The sequence below is a fragment of the Takifugu flavidus genome, chromosome 1 (assembly GCF_003711565.1).
Source record: "Takifugu flavidus isolate HTHZ2018 chromosome 1, ASM371156v2, whole genome shotgun sequence".
Classification (NCBI taxonomy): domain Eukaryota; kingdom Metazoa; phylum Chordata; class Actinopteri; order Tetraodontiformes; family Tetraodontidae; genus Takifugu; species Takifugu flavidus.
In genome coordinates this window covers 7,272,076-7,287,895 of record NC_079520.1, presented here as the reverse complement: position 1 = coordinate 7,287,895, position 15,820 = coordinate 7,272,076, and the positions used below count along the sequence as shown (strand labels likewise).

At 49.4% G+C, this 15,820-nt stretch overlaps 3 protein-coding genes across 7 annotated transcripts; all 3 read right to left on the bottom strand.

The window, feature by feature from the left end:
- Window positions 1–1,606: 1,606 nt before the first annotated feature.
- On the bottom strand, window positions 1,607–3,089 carry LOC130529724 (taste receptor type 2 member 1-like). Its single transcript, XM_057040237.1, has one exon. It carries the CDS (start codon window positions 3,064–3,066, stop codon window positions 2,119–2,121), a length of 948 nt encoding a protein of 315 aa, XP_056896217.1. The 5' UTR covers window positions 3,067–3,089; the 3' UTR covers window positions 1,607–2,118.
- On the bottom strand, window positions 2,546–13,714 carry LOC130529704 (taste receptor type 2 member 1-like). Of its 5 annotated transcripts, none has more exons than XM_057040198.1 (3): window positions 11,469–13,714; window positions 10,726–11,118; window positions 2,546–2,766 (listed from the first exon to the last, which is right to left on the bottom strand). In XM_057040198.1, exon 1 carries the CDS (start codon window positions 13,683–13,685, stop codon window positions 12,735–12,737), a length of 951 nt encoding a protein of 316 aa, XP_056896178.1. In that variant the 5' UTR covers window positions 13,686–13,714; the 3' UTR covers window positions 2,546–2,766; window positions 10,726–11,118; window positions 11,469–12,734. The 5 variants fall into 5 exon arrangements, with proteins under 5 accessions (XP_056896178.1, XP_056896194.1, XP_056896204.1 ...); XM_057040224.1 differs by lacking the exon at window positions 2,546–2,766 and having other exon boundaries at window positions 10,609–11,118; window positions 11,469–13,382; window positions 13,506–13,714; XM_057040214.1 differs by lacking the exon at window positions 10,726–11,118.
- Window positions 13,715–13,994: 280 nt separating this feature from the next.
- Window positions 13,995–15,752, bottom strand: LOC130529740 (uncharacterized). Its single transcript, XM_057040259.1, has one exon. It carries the CDS (start codon window positions 14,923–14,925, stop codon window positions 13,999–14,001), a length of 927 nt encoding a protein of 308 aa, XP_056896239.1. The 5' UTR covers window positions 14,926–15,752; the 3' UTR covers window positions 13,995–13,998.
- Between the last annotated feature and the right edge of the window lie 68 nt (window positions 15,753–15,820).

The window sequence follows — 15,820 nt, the reverse complement described above, 5'->3', positions numbered from 1 at the left end:
ACCTGGCCCGTGTTTGTGAGAGGGGCCGCGTCCGTACAGCAGGCGAGCCTCTTGGCAATTGCGCTCAAACATGTCCAATCCACCTGGGAAGACGCAGGCATCCTGCTGAGACCGCGCTGCGTCTTCGCTGGCAGAGAGGAGGAAGGGGAGGGGGGAGGCGTAAGGGAGCAGCACCACCTGATCCTGGCTCAGGGAGAACACATCCAGGGGGAGACAGGAAGGCTGAGGCGGGAGCGAGGACAGGAGAGGCCACAGCTTCTGGAGGTCGTCGTCGTCCACGGATTTCATCTGGGACTTCAGCTCCGAGCAGCATGTGGCCGTCCCTTCCGAGTCCATTCCGGCCGAGCTGGGACAGGAGTGGATCCCAGGGCCATCTTTGAAGGCTTTTGTCAGGGCTGGCGTCATGCCACCTCCCGACCTACAGATGTTCTGCTGGGAAAGAGAGACAACTTCATTCCATTAAAAAGCTCCGAGCCCTTCTTAAAATGTGGGTCATAACCTTTACTTGAGCTTTTGGAAGGTTCCTCAGCTTTCCTGAGAATGAATCTCAGTACATTTAAAGCCCTTCAGCCTCCACACAGCCCAAAGGTGCTGCAGTTAGACACCCCCCCTCCCCCCCATCAGGTGTCCATCTTTCAAAGCAAAAACTCTTTTCCCACTTTTAACCCTCGCACCCTGACTGTCTTATCACCGAGCGCGGAGACAACGGGAAAAGACGAGCGAAGGTACCGAAACGGACGGAGGGAGCCCGGAACCCGGGAGGGCGGCACGCCGCGGAACCAACGGTCCTAACGGGGTGGGGGGGGGGGGGGGCGATTAAACCGCGTCCGGCGACGGCGGTTAACGCGTAGACGAAGTTACCTGAGCTGGAGGTAAGTCCGGCAGACATCCTCGTCCTGGTCCGCGTCTCTAGTCCGAGGACGGGGCTCCCTGGGCGTGTTTTAGTTTGTTCCTGAAGTGCCTGTGCTGCCGGGGACAGAGCTCCGCGGACACGAACGCCTCCGACTCCTTCACTCATCCGCGGGGACGAAGACGGAACCCAGAGCGGGGGGGTGGGGGAGGGTGGGGGAGGGGGAGGGGCGGCGGTGCCTTCAGGGCGCGCTCGGAAATACGGGAAACGCGCAAATAAACAAAAAACAACGCACAACTATAATTAAACACGTTAACAACAGTGACACTCCCATAAAGGCTTAAATGGAATAAATAGAAAGAAAACACCCAAGGTTATATAACATGGTAGGTTTATGATCAAAGCCTCTTGGATTTGGAGAAACAAAGGTCAAAATCATCAAATTTAATCACAGCTTCCTCGGCCCATGATCAACATTTCCTAAAAATGTCGTTGAAGTCCGTTCTTCACGCTTCCACAGGTGTCACATTATGGGAATATATTTGGGAATTGGATCAGAATCCAAGGAATGATGTGCTGTAACAATGATATGATATGAAACAAAAGGCAAAAAGACATCTTTTGTATTTTCTCTATTTATTGTTGTTTTTCTATTAATGCAGCATCCATCTGATTTCATATTTATCACGGTCATTTATGTGAACACCTCGTAGCGTTTGGTTGACCTCTGTCGGCGTCTAAGAGTAAAAACAAACCTTTCAACTTTTTAACTTTTTATTTTTTATTTTTGATGCTAATTCGCTACACATTACAATAAAAATCAGAATGACCCGACACTACCAGTCACATAACATATGGTGTCAAGACAGCTTTTGATTAGAAATGCACCTTGACATAATATTGTGTCATGGCATTTAAACAAAGAAATATAATTCCAAGTGTGGCATCTGGCTGGAGCAATATGCATGAGCTACATCTCTGAGGAGAACATTCATTCATCGTGGACAATGTTAAGGAGTCCGTCTTTTGAAGTTTCAGACCCCCATCCTTTGTAGTGCTCTTCAAATCAAGCCAGCGATGGGCTAATGTGACAAATATTGAGGCATTTGCATCTAATGCAAGTCAGATGAGAACAGAGAGCAAATGTGAAAAGATCCGTGCAGGTTTTAAGCACTCAGGCCACATCTGTACAGCTACTCAGATACGTGTGATACATTTCAGTTTTTTTTTAAAAAAAAAAATAACGGGGTTGATAGCAAAGCTCATTGTCATCCCTTTTGAGGCTGCTGTGCTCTCATGGTTGTGCAGCACCGTGCCGCTCTGTGCCACAGGTCCACAGCTCTCTGCCTGAACACGGCCTGACCCACCCCCAGATTTACAATGGTGCCCATCATGTAGACGTTGATGACAGTGATATTGGCTAAGGTCATATACGCAGCGGGTCCGGCTGCAATGTCATAGAACAAATAGCGGGACAGAATCCACGCAGATAACAGTACGTAGAGCGCCCCCTGCAGGATGCCGGTGACAGTGACCCTCACCTGGCTTCGGAAGAGGGAGCAGGACCGCACTTTGGAGGCCATTTGACGCAAGTGTCTGCTGAGGTAGATGGCAGTGGACAAGCTGGACAGCGACATGATGAACAGGCAGATAACGAAGTAGACCTCATTCATGATCATTGTGGCTTTAGCCAGCTTTATCAGGTGGGAGGGTAATTTATTGAATACGGTATCGCTATTAAACGTGGCATTGAACGACATCAGATCAGAAATTTGACTAAATACAGAAACATCAAACATAACAATGCTGGTAACAGTTATCCCAATTATTAGCTTCTCAACCATCCAGATGCAGTAGATGGTGGCTTTATGATTCCTCTTCATCCAAAGGAAGACGGGGCTCTTCAAAGGCACAATCTGGATGAAGTAGAAGAAGTTCAACCAAACAGTGGTGGTCATGCTGGTGGACAAACTGAAGATAAAAATCCCAAAAATGGATACAATAAGCCCAATGCTGGCGTTGACAAAGAACAGAACCTGGACTGACGCCTGGAAAGACAGGTTGCAGCAGAGCATGGTCCAGAGAAGGAGGCTCAGCGGCTGTTTGGGCGTTTCGCCTCGAAACGGACGCACCAGGCAGGCGATGTAGAACGCGTTGATGAGAATGTTGAGGACGATCGCACTCATGTTAACCCTCATGATATAAGCAACCTCCATTTCTATCTTTCACTGGGTTGGAGGCTCTGCGGCGTCGGACCTGTCGCCTTCCTCGCGAAGGCGTGTTTGTCCGTCGCACCGCTGGGAACGCCCGTCCAGTTCGCTTGTCATTTCCATCTCATTTTCCTGCTCACATTTTTAAAAAGTGTTGCGAATCGGAAGCGTTTGCATCCCATGCAAAGTAGAATATGATATTAGAATACACAGTTTTCATTTAAATGACACAAACACAGCAATCACTGGGAATTTTGCTCAATCATCTACAAATTTGACAATTCCCTCAGCCTCCCGTCGCTCCGGTCGGTGTAGATCGTCAAATATTTGCACAGCAGGGTGCCGTAAGCCACTTCCACAGCCCCACGGCCCCTTGCCTGAATATAACCTGACCGATGAACAGACTGGCTGTGGTTCCTGTCATGTACAGTAAAGTGATCGTGAGAGCCATCATCGGACCAAAGAAAAAATGCGGGGAGTACTGGAAGCTGAATTTGTCAACGAAGTACAGAATGCTGCACATCAAGAAGAACGCTCCCTGGAAGAACTCAGAGATGACGATTTGCATTTGATCGTGAATTCCCGAGGTGCTGAACCCCTCCCGGTTTATGCTTTTGATGTGCTTGAGCAGGTAGTGGGCCATGGAGAAGTTACACATTCCTATCATGGCTATGCAGCTCAGGAGGTGGACTTTGAGGAAGATGAGAACGACAGCGCTGCCGACCTCGAGTCCACTGTCGCGGAGGCCATTGCTCGTAGAGTTGGCCCCCTCAATAATCCTATACTCCAGGACCAAGGTGGAAATTTTCAGGGAAGCTTCGAAGATGATCAGCGTTTCTTGGCTGAAAAAAAACAGGTAGACCACGGACTTGATGTTCCTCTTGATCCAGATCAAAAGAGCTCTCTTGGAAGGGACGACCTTAACGTAAGCGTAGATGCTCATCCACCCCGAACACGTCATGCTGCTGTGCGTGAAGAATATTATCAGCATCCAAAAAAAATGGTGGGGGATGCTGGAGCCGTCCATTTCGACCAATATCGGACTCCAGAGAGCTAAATGGATGCTAAAGGCGGCGGAGCAGCCGATGAGGAAGCACAGCAGCAGCTTCAAAGGCTGCCTGAGCTTTTGTCTGTTGGAGATCAGACAGTGGATGTAGAAGATGTTTAAAAAGAAGTTGATCCCACTGAGAGGGAAGATGATGAGCTGGTAGAGCCAGCGTTCCACTTCTATATACCGCCGTTCCATTTCTGGTCCGGGAGCGTCCAGAGGATCGAAGGGAGTTGTGTCCTGTCGTCGTGCCTCCGGGGGTTTTAGGAGTCCGGATCGCACTGTGAAGTGCGGCACCAGTACAAAATTACCTCAACACTCAAAAGAGAGGAGCATTATGTAAACAGGCATGACCACAAAATGACAGCTGAGGACCTGAGATGCGTCAGAATCCGCAGATGTAGAAGGCAGGCGACGGGAGCGACCGGAAATGGATGATTCCAAACTCCAGATTGGAGTTGGTGTGTTCGGCCTGAAGTGGAAGACAAGCTTTTATGCCATGTATGCCATTTTAAAAGGAGCTAACGACAACAACATTTCAAAATGTCAACAGGCTACGGTGAGCATTTCTACCTGTATCACCCTACTGCAGCGGCTACTTTTCCTCCCTGCCACATATTGCGCAATGCTGGGACAACCAATGATTACGTGAGACTCCCATGTGCTAAAATGCTAAAAGCTAAAACACTGATGAAGACTTTGTTATAGTTAGCTAATGCTTTCCGTCCCCGCAGCCTATGCAACATCTAGCAGCCAAATGTTGTGGTGAGTGAGACATGTGTGTCCCTACCAAAGGCAACACGTCGTCTCCTACAGGAAAACTAGCTTAAATGAGCCATGTTATATGTAAACTCTATCTACGCCTGGGAGAACCTGAAAACATGTAGTTCTGCATCTGCCTAGAAATAAACTGCTGTACATTTGACGATCTGACTAATAAACTGTCTACAGAAACGTTGAAAAATCACATAATTAGAGCCACCAACGTTGACTCTGAAATGAAACATGATCATTACACGTCGACATTTAATCATTGGTGACCTTAATTAATACATTTTAATGAATATCAACGGAACCAACCACTTTCCCCAACATCCCTTCCTAACATAGAAAAAAGAACTTAAATGATGACGACTCCAAATAAAGAACCGGGACACAGAAAAAAAAGATGTGCAAAAGTTTTACTTAAATAAGCTCATCTGACTAAAACGTCAGAATCAACATCTCATAAACACAAGGAAAGATGAAAAAAAATAACACTCCGTGTCCGAAATGGCAAAGTCATTATGATACACCTTTACATTCAGTTATTCAGTGGTAGTTACAATCCTTCTGGTATATAAAGAATGAATCCTTGCGCAGACACACACACACACACACACACACACACACAAAAATCTCTAAATTCAGATTCAGATTCAGATTCAGATCCTTTATTGTCCCACACGGGGAAATTTACAGTGCAACAACAGCAACAAGAGCACTCAGGGAAAAATAAGATAGAATCAAATAGAAATCAAATGGAATATACAAGAGGGTGGATATTTACAATAATCCAGATAAATGGATACTCGGCCTCTGTGTACCTGTACATAGTACAGAGGGTGAATACAATATACATATCAGAATATATAATATTCAGATTGTGTTAGCGGTTGTTCTGTTTATTGTGCAGTCTGACAGCAGCCGGCAGGAAAGATCTGCGATACCTCTCCTTCACACAGCGAGGGTGGAGCAGCCGCTCACTGAAGGAGCTGCCCAGTGCTGTCAGGGTGTCCTGTAGGGGGTGGGACGTGTTGTTCAACATGGATGACAGCTTAGCCATCATCCTCCCATTTCCCACCACCTCCACTGAGTCCAGGGGACATCCCAGGACAGAGCTGGCCCTCCTTACCAGTCTGTCCATCCTCTTCCTGTCCCTGTCTGTGATGCTACTGGACCAGCAGACTATCCCGTAGAAGATGGCTGATCCCACCACAGAGTCATAGAAAGTCCTCAGGAGGGGTCCCTGCACTCCAAAAGACCTCAGCCTCCTGAGCAGGAACAGTCTGCTGTTGCCCTTCTTGACCAGGGCGTCTGTGTTGTGTGTCCAGTCCAGGTTATTGTTTAGGTGAACACCCAGGTACTTGTAGGACTCCACCACGTCAACATCCGTTCCCAGGATGTTCACTGGTGCAGGCGGGGGGTTGTTACGCCTGCGGAGATCCACCACCAGCTCCTTGGTTTTGCCAGCGTTGATCTGGAGGTTGTTCCGCAGGCTCCAGTCCACAAAGCCCTGAATAAGTTCCCTGTACTCCGTATCGTCCCCATCAGTGATGAGGCCGACAGCAGCAGAGTCGTCAGAGAACTTCTGGAGGTGACATGAAGATGTGCTGTAGGAGAAGTCCGCGGTGTAGAGGGTGAACAGGAAAGGAGCCAGAACTGTTCCCTGCGGGACACCGGTGCTGCAGAGAAGGCGATCTGACTCGGAGCCCTTCACCCTCACAAACTGTGGTCTTTGTGTGAGGTAGTCCAGAATCCATGTTGTGAGGTGGTGATCCACCCCAGCTACCTCCAGTTTGTCCCCCAGCAGCCTGGGCTGGATGGTGTTGAATGCACTGGAGAAATCAAAAAACATGATCCTCACAGTGCTTCCAGCCTTCTCCAGGTGAGTGAGGGAGGTGTGGAGGAGGTAGATGACGGCATCGTCCACCCCGATGCTCGGCTGGTAGGCGAACTGCAACGGGTCCATGAAGGAGCTCACCAGTGGGCACAGGTGATCGAGGATGAGTCTCTCCAGCGTCTTCATCAGATGAGACGTCAGAGCTACCGGCCTGTAGCTGTTGAGCTCCTTGGGGTGCGGTGTTTTCGGCACTGGGACGATGCAGGACGTCTTCCACAGCTGTGGCACTCTCCCCAGCCTCAGGCTCAGGTTGAACGTGTGACTGAAGATCCCACACAGCTGGTCTGCGCAGGACTTCAGGAGCCTGGAGCTGATGCCATCCGGACCTGTCGCTTTCCTGGCCCTGTTCTTCTTCAGGGCCTTCCTCACCTGGTGTGGTGTGAGGGACAGGCTGGAGCAGGGAGGTGTTGGTGGGGGGGATGGGCATGGGCCAGGGTGTGAAGTGTCGGGAATGTATGGGCTGAAGTTCATGAGAGAGGGGGAGGGGGGACAGGAGGAACAGTCTATTGGGGGCACAGACAGTGGCGGGGTAGCAGCAGAGGAGACTGGGCCGGGGGAGGGGTGGTTACCTGATCAAATCTATTGAAAAACAAGTTCAGGTCGTTAGCCCACCCCCGGTCACCCGCAGGTTGGGACTTCTGCTCCTTGAAGCCCGAGATGGTCTTCAGGCCCTTCCATACGCCACAGATGTTGTTCTGCTGCAGCTGGTTTTCCATCTTCCTCCTGTAGTTGTCCTTCTCCTGTCTGATCGTCCTCCTCAGTTCCCTCTGCACAGTCTTCAGCTCTTCCTTGTCTCCAGACACAAAAGCCCTCTTCTTCTCCTTCAGCAGGGCCTTTATGTCTGGGGTGATCCAGGGCTTGCTGTTGGAGAAGCTCCGTACAGTCCTGGTGGGTACGGTGTTCTCCACGCAACAGTTAATGTAGTCAGTGATGCAGCTGGTGAGGTTGTCAATGTCCCCCCCATGGGCGTCGCTGAATACATCCCACAGGGTTGTGTTGAAACAGTCTTTCAGGGCCTCTTCGGCTTCTTCGGACCATTTCTTCACTGTGCGGGTGACAGCAGGCCGCCTCTGCACAAGAGGTTTGTACACAGGCTGGAGGTGTACAAGGTTGTGGTCGGCACGGCCCAGGGGAGGGAGTGGGAGAGAGTGGTATGCCTCCTTGGTGTTGGCATAGAAGAGGTCCAGTGTTTTATTGTTCCTGGTGTGGCATGTGACGTACTGGGTGAATTTGGGCAGAGAAGATGATGGAGAGGCATGGTTGAAGTCTCCAGAGATGAGGAGGAGGGCGTCAGGGTGTTGTGTCTGCAGCCTGCTCACTGCTGAGAGCAGGACATCACAGGCTGCATCAGCGTTAGCAGAGGGGGGGATGTACACAACCACCGCGAGGGCATGTGTGAACTCCCTCGGCAGGTAGTGAGGCCTCATGCTAACGGCTAACAGTTCGATGTCCTTACAGCAGTGCTGCTCCTTGATAGTGATGTGCCCAGGGTTACACCATCTATCGTTCACAAACACTGCCAGTCCTCCTCCCTTCCTCTTACCACTCTCCCTGCTTCTGTCTGCCCGTAAGAGAGTAAATCCTTCAAGTTGTGCGGCCGTGTCCGGAGTTAGTGCGGTTAGCCAGGTCTCCGTAAACAGCAGCAGGCTGCTCTCCCGGTACTCCCGCTGATGCCGGATCAGCGCCGCCAGCTCGTCCATCTTGTTGGGGAGAGATCTGACGTTCCCCATGATGATGGAGGGCGGGACGGGTCGATAGCGTCTCCTCCTGGCACGGCGCTCGACCCCGGCGCGGCATCCCCGTTTCCTCCTCCTCAGCTCGGGGGGCACATCGGGTCGCTCCTTGGGCAGCGGCGCAGAGCTCCGCAGGGCGAACAGCTGATCCCTGCTGTAAACAAGCGAGCCGCGGCTCCGCGAAGGGTCTCCGGACGCGGTATCAAAAAGTGAAGAAATGAGAAGAACCACCAGTGCAAACTCCATGAGTCTTACATGCATGGTGAGGGTAAATGAAACAAACCGACGCACCAAAAACAAAGGTAGTAGGTGCGGAAAAGAAGAAAAAAGTACCGTATTTTCACGACTATAAGGCGCACCTAAAAGCCTAGAATTTTCTAAAAAATCTACGGTGCGCCTTTTAACCCGGAGCGCCTTTTGTATGGATTACGGTAATATTGGTTAATCGCGGCTACCGTAGTCAGTAGGCGTGGCCGAGGTAACAGCAGTAAATTCAGTCCCAAACCATTTCTGTCTGTAAAGACCCCAAAATGGCTCCTTGCAAGAGACGCGCTTTTGACGCAGAGTTCAAACTGAAGGCTATCAGTCACGCAGTTGAACACGGAAATAGAGCAGCGGCAAGAGAATTTAACGTGAACGAATCAATGGTGCGGAAGTGGAGGAAGCAACAAGACGACCTGCGCCAGGTAAAGAAGACTCAACGGAGCTTCCGAGGAAACAAAGCAAGAAGTGGATTAACAAAGGAACTCCAGCCGCTAAATATTGGTGTCAACGGGGCATTCAAAGCTAGACTGCGAACTGCGTGGGAGCGGTGGATGACGAACGGCGAACACACGTTCACCAAGACGGGGAGACGGCGCCGAGCGTCATACGTCACTATCTGCCAGTGGATCGTAAATGCCTGGGCATCGACCGTGGTCCGAGCTTTCAGGAAGGCAGGGATTGTCACTGAAATGCCAGACAACACCAGCGACACCGACCCTGATGACGACTTTGACGAGACGGAGCCGGCCATGTTGGACGCCGTATTCGCACAACTGTTCAATTCGGACACTGAAGAAGAAGAATTCGAGGGATTCCTGGATGAGGAATGAACTGATAAAGTGATCTTTACGTGTTTCTTTTGTGTGTTTACAACTTAACAAGGCTGGTCATACTGTGAATATGGAAATTACCGTTTGAACAACGTTGTTATATTGCTATTGTTATATTGCTATTGCTATCGCTTTGCACTACTTCGAGAGTTCGAGTTACCGTAGATTGTGTTTGCACTAACGTTTGATTTACCGCAACAGTACTACGTGATAAAAATGTTGCACTAAATCGAAGATTTATTAAACTCCACTATCCACTTGTGATAAAAATGTTGCACTGCCTGTTATAACTCGCTGTTATTAAACGAACTGTGTTACGCGAAAACACTACGTCACTCGGGAAAAATAATAAAACAGCTATTTATTCGTTTTGGGAGTGAATAGAGTTGTGAGAAAGACGGTTTGTATTCTATTAATAAAGTTTGACTGATTTATCTGGCTGGTTTATTGACATTCCTTTTAGCGCAGCTCGATCTAGTGAACGCGTCATGAAACCACAGGCACTACGCAGTTTCTATGCTATGCGCCTTATACGGTGCGCCCTGTGTATGAAAATATTTCTAAAATAGGCTGTTAATTGAAGGTGCGCCCTATAATACGGCGCGCCTTATGGTTGTGAAAATACGGTAAAGGAAAAGCTCGAGGGTGAGCGGGAGCTGTTGTTACAGGCTGCCACTCGCGCGGCGCCAGGAATATCTGGGGGGATGGGGGGGTCCACACTCTATTCTCCAGTCTTTTACTGCATATGGGTCCTGTAAATTGTACTTTAATGAGGCCTGAATGGCTCCAGCTTGGTTAGACCTTATTGATCCATTTTTATATGGGATCAATGGGTTTCCCGGTCTGACTCCGTGACTTCGCCGTTGACTTTGGCGAGCCAGGTCCACACGGCAGAGCCGTCTCCAACTGTGGGGAAGCGTGTCGCGCTGCACGGAGAGTCGGGCCTTTACATTCTCTCTGTGTTTAATTAGCGTTTAAAAAGCATTTCCAGAGACTCAATACAGGAAACAGTGACGTTTAGGAAAGTTTATGGTATATACTGAGTGGTATATCCACCTTTATAACAAACTGCCCTAATGTTCGCACTAATGAGGGCTTCGTTCATTCAATCAGCCTGTCGGTACTCACAGATCTGCGGCTCCAGAACGGCCACGAACCTCCTGGGACTCGTCGTCGGAACTGCTGCTCAGCGTGGCCTCGGAGTCCAACACTCCCTGCAGCCCTCTCAGCACCGCCTGGCTGGACTGGCTGAACTCCCCCAAGGAAGGCAAGTCCACGGAGGGCTCGGTCAGGGCGGGTAGGGGATCGGGACGGGTGGAGATGTGACTGAAGGCAGGCCCGTCCAGTTGCCTTCTCAGTCCGTCCAGCTGCTGGCCGCAGTGGCGCACGGCGTGCTCCCCCAGCAGGACCTGCAGTCTCCTCTGCAGCCTCTGAGCTTTGCCTCGCAGGCCCACCTGCCTGGAGAGTCTGGGCCTCAGAGCGTCCGTCAACATGACTCTGGGCCGCTCAGAGGTCGACCTGCTGCAAAAAGACTGTTGTAAAGGGGGAGAGAGGGAGCCCATTGGTCCCTCTTCCCCCTGTATCCATGTGGACGTGGGGACACGTGGGGATCCAACAGCAAGCCCCCCCCCCCCCCATCAGGTGTCCATCTTTCAGAGCAAAAACTCTTTTCCCACTTTTAACCCTCGAACCCTGACTGTCTTATCACCGAGCGCGGAGACAACGGGAAAAGACGAGCGAAGGTACCGAAACGGACGGAGGGAGCCCGGAACCCGGGAGGGCGGCACGCCGCGGAACCAACGGTCCTAACGGGGGGGGGGGGGGGATTAAACCGCGTCCGGCGACGGCGGTTAACGCGTAGACGAAGTTACCTGAGCTGGAGGTAAGTCCGGCAGACATCCTCGTCCTGGTCCGCGTCTCTAGTCCGAGGACGGGGCTCCCTGGGCGTATTTTAGTTTGTTCCTGAAGTGCCTGTGCTGCCGGGGACAGAGCTCCGCGGACACGAACGCCTCCGACTCCTTCACTCATCCGCGGGGACGAAGACGGAACCCAGAGCGGGGGGGTGGGGGAGGGTGGGGGAGGGGGAGGGGCGGCGGTGCCTTCAGGGCGCGCTCGGAAATACGGGAATCGCGCAAATCAACAAAAAACAACGCACAACTATAATTAAACACGTTAACAACAGTGACAACGCTCCCATAAAGGCTTAAATTGAATAAATAGAAAGAAAACACCCAAGGTTATATAACATGGTAGGTTTATGATCAAAGCCTCTTGGATTTGGAGAAACAAAGGTCAAAATCATCACTTTTAATCACAGCTTCCTCGGCCCATGATCAACATTTCCTAAAAAATGTCGTTGAAGTCCGTTCTTCACGCTTCCACAGGTGTCACATTATGGGAATATATTTGGGAATTGGATCAGAATCCAAGGAATGATGTGCTGTAACAATGATATGATATGAAACAAAAGGCAAAAAAACATCTTTTGTATTTTCTCTATTTATTGCTGTTTTTCTATTAATGCAGCATTCCATCTGATTTCATATTTATCACGGTCATTTATGTGAACACCTCGTAGCGTTTGATTTGACCTCTGTCGGCGTCTAAGAGTAAAAACAAACCTTTCAACTTTTTAACTTTTTTTATTTTATTTTTGATGCTAATTCGCAACACATTACAATAAAAATCAGAATGACCCGACACTACCAGTCACATAACATATGGTGTCAAGACAGCTTTTGATTAGAAATGCACCTTGTCATAATATTGTGTCATGGCATTTAAACAAAGAAATATAATTCCAAGTGTGGCATCTGGCTGGAGCAATATGCATGAGCTACATCTCTGAGGAGAACATTCATTCATCGTGGACAATGTTAAGGAGTCCGTCTTTTGAAGTTTCAGACCCCCATCCTTTGTAGTGCTCTTCAAATCAAGCCAGCGATGGGCTAATGTGACAAATATTGAGGCATTTGCATCTAATGCAAGTTAGATGAGAACAGAGAGCAAACGTGAAAAGATCCGTGCAGGTTTTAAGCACTCAGGCCACATCTGTACAGCTACTCAGATACGTGTGATACATTTCAGTTGTTTTTTTAAAAAAAAAACAATAACGGGGTTGATAGCAAAGTTCATTGTCATCCCTTTTGAGGCTGCTGTGCTCTCATGGTTGTGCAGCACCGTGCCGCTCTGTGCCACAGGTCCACAGCTCTCTGCCTGAACACGGCCTGACCCACCCCCAGATTTACAATGGTGCCCATCATGTAGACGTTGATGACAGTGATATTGGCTAAGGTCATATACGCAGCGGGTCCGACTACGATGTCATAGAACATAAAGCGGGACAGAATCCACGCAGATAACAGCACGTAGAGCGCCCCCTGCAGGATGCCGGTGACAGTGACCCTCACCTGGCTTCGGAAGAGGGAGCAGGACCGCACTTTGGAGGCCATTTGACGCAAGTGTCTGCTGAGGTAGATGGCAGTGGACAAGCTGGACAGCGACATGATGAACAGGCAGATAACGAAGTAGACCTCATTCATGATCATTGTGGCTTTAGCCAGCTTTATCAGGTGGGAGGGTAATTTATTGAATACGGTATCGCTATTAAACGTGGCATTGAACGACATCAGATCAGAAATTTGACTAAATACAGAAACATCAAACATAACAATGCTGGTAACAGTTATCCCAATTATTAGCTTCTCAACCATCCAGATGCAGTAGATGGTGGCTTTATGATTCCTCTTCATCCAAAGGAAGACGGGGCTCTTCAAAGGCACAATCTGGATGAAGTAGAGGAAGTTCAACCAAACAGTGGTGGTCATGCTGGTGGACAAACTGAAGATAAAAATCCCAAAAATGGATACAATAAGCCCAATGCTGGCGTTGACAAAGAAGAACAGAACCTGGACTGACACCTGGAAAGACAGGTTGCAGCAGAGCATGGTCCAGAGAAGGAGGCTCAGCGGCTGTTTGGGCGTTTCGCCTCGAAACGGACGCACCAGGCAGGCGATGTAGAACGCGTTGATGAGAATGTTGAGGACGATCGCACTCATGTTAACCCTCATGATATAAGCAACCTCCATTTCTATCTTTCACTGGGTTGGAGGCTCTGCGGCGTCGGACCTGTCGCCTTCCTCGCGAAGGCGTGTTTGTCCGTCGCACCGCTGGGAACGCCCGTCCAGTTCGCTTGTCATTTCCATCTCATTTTCCTGCTCACATTTTTAAAAAGTGTTGCGAATCGGAAGCGTTTGCATCCCATGCAAAGTAGAATATGATATTAGAATACACAGTTTTCATTTAAATGACACAAACACAGCAATCACTGGGAATTTTGCTCAATCATCTACAAATTTGACAATTCCCTCAGCCTCCCGTCGCTCCGGTCGGTGTAGATCGTCAAATATTTGCACAGCAGGGTGCCGTAAGCCACTTCCACAGCCCCACGGCCCCTTGCCTGAATATAACCTGACCGATGAACAGACTGGCTGTGGTTCCTGTCATGTACAGTAAAGTGATCGTGAGAGCCATCAACGAACCAAAGAAAAAATGCGAGGAGTACTGGAAGCTGAAGGTGTCGACGAAGTACAGAATGCTGCACATCAAGAAGAACGCTCCCTGGAAGAACTCAGAGATGACGATTTGCATTTGATCGTGAATTCCCGAGGTGCTGAACCCCTCCCGGGTTATGCTTTTGATGTGCTTGAGCAGGTAGTGGGCCATGGAGAAGTTACACATTCCTATCATGGCTATGCAGCTCAGGAGGTGGACTTTGAGGAAGATGAGAACGACAGCGCTGCCGACCTCGAGTCCACTGTCGCGGAGGCCATTGCTCGTAGAGTTGGCCCCCTCAATAATCCTATACTCCAGGACCAAGGTGGAAATTTTCAGGGAAGCTTCGAAGATGATCAGCGTTTCTTGGCTGAAAAAAAACAGGTAGACCACGGACTTGATGTTCCTCTTGATCCAGATCAAAAGAGCTCTCTTGGAAGGGACGACCTTAACGTAAGCGTAGATGCTCATCCACCCCGAACACGTCATGCTGCTGTGCGTGAAGAATATTATCATCATCCAAAAAAAATGGTGGGGGATGCTGGAGCCTTCCATTTCGACCAATATCGGACTCCAGAGAGCTAAATGGATGCTAAAGGCGGCGGAGCAGCCGATGAGGAAGCACAGCAGCAGCTTCAAAGGCTGCCTGAGCTTTTGTCTGTTGGAGATCAGACAGTGGATGTAGAAGATGTTTAAAAAGAAGTTGATCCCACTGAGAGGGAAGATGATGAGCTGGTAGAGCCAGCGTTCCACTTCTATATACCGCCGTTCCATTTCTGGTCCGGGAGCGTCCAGAGGATCGAAGGGAGTTGTGTCCTGTCGTCGTGCCTCCGGGGGTTTTAGGAGTCCGGATCGCACTGTGAAGTGCGGCACCAGTACAAAATTACCTCAACACTCAAAAGAGAGGAGCATTATGTAAACAGGCATGACCACAAAATGACAGCTGAGGACCTGAGATGCGTCAGAATCCGCAGATGTAGAAGGCAGGCGACGGGAGCGACCGGAAATGGATGATTCCAAACTCCAGATTGGAGTTGGTGTGTTCGGCCTGAAGTGGAAGACAAGCTTTTATGCCATGTATGCCATTTTAAAAGGAGCTAACGACAACAACATTTCAAAATGTCAACAGGCTACGGTGAGCATTTCTACCTGTATCACCCTACTGCAGCGGCTACTTTTCCTCCCTGCCACATATTGCGCAATGCTGGGACAACCAATGATTACGTGAGACTCCCATGTGCTAAAATGCTAAAAGCTAAAACACTGATGAAGACTTTGTTATAGTTAGCTAATGCTTTCCGTCCCCGCAGCCTATGCAACATCTAGCAGCCAAATGTTGTGGTGAGTGAGACATGTGTGTCCCTACCAAAGGCAACACGTCGTCTCCTACAGGAAAACTAGCTTAAATGAGCCATGTTATATGTAAACTCTATCTACGCCTGGGAGAACCTGAAAACATGTAGTTCTGCATCTGCCTAGAAATAAACTGCTGTACATTTGACGATCTGACTAATAAACTGTCTACAGAAACGTTGAAAAATCACATAATTAGAGCCACCAACGTTGACTCTGAAATGAAACATGATCATTACACGTCGACATTTAATCATTGGTGACCTTAATTAATACATTTTAATGAATATCAACGGAACCAACCACTTTCCCCAAC